This window comes from Anopheles moucheti, chromosome 3 (assembly GCF_943734755.1).
Source record: "Anopheles moucheti chromosome 3, idAnoMoucSN_F20_07, whole genome shotgun sequence".
Lineage (NCBI taxonomy): Eukaryota > Metazoa > Arthropoda > Insecta > Diptera > Culicidae > Anopheles > Anopheles moucheti.
Genome location: NC_069141.1, coordinates 89,452,513 through 89,456,802, shown reverse-complemented (window position 1 = coordinate 89,456,802; position 4,290 = coordinate 89,452,513). Strand labels below are relative to the sequence as shown.

Genomic DNA, 4,290 nt, shown 5'->3' with positions numbered 1-4,290 from the left:
GGTTGTTGCTATATTTTGTTTATAGTCATTTTTTATATAAAATAGTATCCCAGCCTACAAACAGTACCAATGACCTATCAGTCCACTTGTTTTTGTTTCCACTTATCCTTTGTGACGTCGCGTTAGATTGACAGTGACAATCAAAACGTATCACTCAGGGTTAACGGTTAAAGCTGACGTACTGAGGGTCGACCGTGTTGTGGTTCTCCTTCGGCAGGCCCACATCCGGACACTTGGCATTTCTTTCGCACCTTCCTTTCCCGAGATTACCTTGAGCCGTTTTAATTCGTCTGGGCTCTACTTCGTCGACGCGAGACTGTGGTTCACCTTGAATGAAAGTAGCTTAAGGTTATGCGAGTTACGGAAAGATATCGAACGGGAAGCGAAAGTAACCAACAAAAAGGAAAATTATCGGTTGGTATGCTTTGGTATGTATGTATAAAAATAGTCAAGTTGTAAACGGAATTAGGAAATTCGGTAACTTCATTACAGAAGACAGAGGGGCCATTACAAAAATGTCAAAATATACTTACGTACTTAAGTTGTATACAATGCTTATTAATTTTTTTAAAACTGCAATACACACATTTCCACAACCCCTCCATAAAGGGATGTTTATTTTGATGAATGAATGAACGACAAATCGGATCCAGAAAAGCAATATCCGGTCCGGACGGGACGGGAACTTCCTATTGCGTAGCTCTACACTCTTGATAGGTCAGTTTCTTTTTACCTGTTGATTCAATGCGCATTTCCCGGACCATGTCAAACATAGCCCGTACACGATGATCCAGTGAACTTCCGGAGATATACAGGGACTTGTAACTTGGGACTGTAACGAATATCAAATCATTCACAGGTAAAGGTGGCCAACGGGTTTATTGATCGAGTTGATGGTGAAATCTTTTTCGTTGAATTTCCTTTCATCGTTCGTGCTCCAAAAAAGTGTATGGTTATGGATCAAAATTTCGAATAGACCATGTAATCAAGGTACACAAACTGTTGAGTCCGACCGTTTCCGCTGAAATCACGATTCCGGTCACGGGTCCCAGAATTACAAAGGCACTGTTCACGTTGCTCCACCTTAAGTACACCGACGGGACCTATCAATTGCAAGTGTGTTCCGCACCACACAAAAGGAACAGACCTAAGACCAGTGCAGCCTGTTTGCACATGGGAGAGCAAAGGAAATATTAATCGAAAAGCGAAAGGATGCAGAATACCTTTGTCCTCGCGCCTAACAGAGAAACGTGTATAATTCCATTGTTGGGAGTTTGGAAAAATCAATTGAAAAACACCACGGGAGACATATCGCGTGCTCGTAACCACACCAGAAAACGTGTACTCAAACGCGATCCAGTTACTCGTGGACAGATATTATCATGTGCCCTACCTACCTGCTACGGGGAAACGTAAGACACACAGGAAGGATTCCCAGGGATGGAACTGATTTATTTTCAAGCTTTTTTTTTAAAGCTTTCGAGTAGCGTCAACGTGAGATGGGAAACTTCCAATTAAATATTCTCTATTCGAAGCGGGTGTGAAGAGGGATGCATACCCCTGGTTAATGTGGGGTTAAACATCTTGGGACTAATCAACCGCATACCTTTCTCGCTCCAAACTTTCATGTGGCTCTTTCACACGTAAGGGCTAACGAACCGACTACCGAATCACCATCGTCATTGTCCTTGCTTGTGGGCAAACATGAAGTGCGTTCTCGCGGTCATGTGACGCCATCATCCAGCTCGTGTAACAATCACGTGTTAGAAATTGTTGACGTTGCCTTTGGACCCGGGTGACGACAACACATCATACCAACGACATTCCAAAATTACTATCAATGACGTACGGTGACGCGCCCGTGTATGTGATGCCCGAGGACCTACTTGGCTCGTGCACGTTTTCTGATGCTTTCGCACCGGAAGTGCCCATGATCCGTGATCGGTGAAAACGTTTATCGATAGTGAGGACAAAGCAGCAAGGAGAGGGAATGGAACTTAATTAAAAGTTGGGCTCCGACATATTGGTGGATTGTTTGTCGGTTTTTTAATTTGGAATCGCTAGTGATGTTTAACGAAAAGGGTGAATTAATTTTAGATGCCTTGGAGGAATTTAATAGGAATCCATTCATTTTCTGAATAAGGATAAAATCATGCTCTTTACTTACCAACTACTATGCTTGTACTTACTTTGGATACTAGGAATTGCATACTTTAAGGCGAATTAGTCATCGGTATGTAATAAAACGCCTGAAGGCATGCAAGCTATATTACAAATCTCTCCATTCAATGAATAAATGTAATACAATTTTTAAAAATCTATAAAAAATGTGTATCATCCTTAAAAGGCTTATAGAACTTTCAGCTTATTAGATGTTATTAATTACTCCAAATGCGGTCGTTACTTTCGGTCGTGGGGGCTCGAAACACCGACTGACTTCAATTGTATGGATATGTCCTGGATGTTTTCGCAAACAAATCTCCCATCAGCGTGCTGTCAAAGAGTATCAAATATAAAATAAGTAAAATAGGAACGTTTTCCCCGTCCGAGGATCATACTCCTCTCACTTACTTTCCCTGCGGCATGTAGTAACCCATCTTGAAACCATTCGGCCACGAGCTAACAGCGCGCAATGTGGGACAAAGGTACGGATTGGAAATAGCCTTAAAGTCGTACCAGAAGGCTATATTGTAAAAGATCGGACACAGACCATGGGAACTGGTCAAACCAGCCGCAAACTGTAGCCAGCCACAGTAACCCATCAGCCAGTCCTTGTGACAGACGCGCAGTGTCGTACCGATGTCACTGCTCGTGTGTATACACTGTACTTCCGTAGCAGCGTCCATTACGCTCAGTGAAGTGTAGGTGGTATTCGTATCGAACGCCACACCAGCCGGATCACAGGCTGTCACAAAAGAGAACGTTAGTGATTTGATATATTCTAAGAAGCTACCGTCGATTCTCACCATCAATTCGTCCCAACTTCTGTGGCGCAAGATTACGTCCAGCCTGGAAAGCGACCTGCGATCCAAGACTGAACCCGTACAGCATCCCATTGGCCGGTGCAATTCCAAACATGATCAACTGGCGCAGCTTCTTCTCCAGCGTGCGTGCGATCGGATCAACCAGCTTAACCATGGTGAAGTAATCGTTATTGTCAGCGATGACACTGTAGTCCAGGCAGAGGACGCATCCCTTTCGGTGGATGATGAAATTGTTGAGTGTCTCCTGCACCCATTGTGTGATTGTGCAACCTTCGGACCAACCGTGCAACACAACCACAAAAGGATCAGCGGGTTTGCATCCGAACGCAGCAAAGTTCGTCTCGGTGGTTGCTTGTTTCGCGAACTTGCTTTGAGTCCTGCGTAAAATAACACCAGCAATGAAGCTTATTTCCCCTAATTAATTACATTGCCATGAAAACAAAATACGCACCAATCGTAGATGAGAAATGTGATGTCCGTATCGTAGTTATAATTGGTGTTCCCCAAATTAGCGTCCAGCTGATGCAAACTAATCATAATCACCATCGACCACAAGCACACCATGGAAACGAGACCCATGTTCTCCCAAGCTCCCAATAGACACGTTGCCAGGGATACGCAGCTAAATGAAACACGCGCACAATAAAATTTCAATCCACTCAACAAGTTAGCAAAAGCTTTGCCGGAGCTCAGCCAAAGCGTGCCAAGCGAAATCAGCTTCCAGTCCGCACAGGTTCACCGACCGGGAATAAATGCAACCAATGCAATTTTTGAAGCCTCAGCCCACCGAAACTGCAAGGATGGAATGCAGTTTGTAATGTATTCGAAAAAAATGAATGCACAATCAAATATTGCAAACAAAGCGGAAACGGATAAAAACCTGATCTTGATCGGTTATTTCATATTTCGTCTCTTTTTTTACGTGTTTTATGTTGAGTTTTGCGTTCACTTCTTCGATCCATTAGAATATGAGTTTCAATTTGTTTTTCGTATGCATTTTGCTCTCCATCTTTATCTGTTGTTTTTCATTCCCATTTCGTTGGGGGTACAGTAATGCGTATCTGCACTGTATCAAAGCCCTGCATCCGGGATTATTGGATTACCTTTTCAAAACCTGGATAAGGCTCGGTGTTGTTGCGCCCATTGGTTAGAGTTTGAGTTGGAGGTTTTTGTAACGAAAAGCCGGAACGGTTGGTTGGGAGAGAAATTTCGATTCCATTCTCAAATGGTTCACATTTATGAGCTGATCATAATCTGTCGTTGTATGGAGCATTCGCATGGTCTCACCGGTGCTCCTCGGTATGAT

The 4,290-nt window shown here is 43.4% G+C and overlaps 1 protein-coding gene across 1 annotated transcript; it reads right to left on the bottom strand.

Moving 5' to 3' along the window:
* Positions 1–2,438: 2,438 nt before the first annotated feature.
* Positions 2,439–3,563, bottom strand: LOC128304921 (phospholipase A1 member A-like). Its single transcript, XM_053042164.1, has 4 exons — positions 3,436–3,563; positions 2,967–3,361; positions 2,572–2,905; positions 2,439–2,493 (listed from the first exon to the last, which is right to left on the bottom strand). Exons 1-4 carry the CDS (start codon positions 3,561–3,563, stop codon positions 2,439–2,441), a joined length of 912 nt encoding a protein of 303 aa, XP_052898124.1.
* Positions 3,564–4,290: the final 727 nt, after the last annotated feature.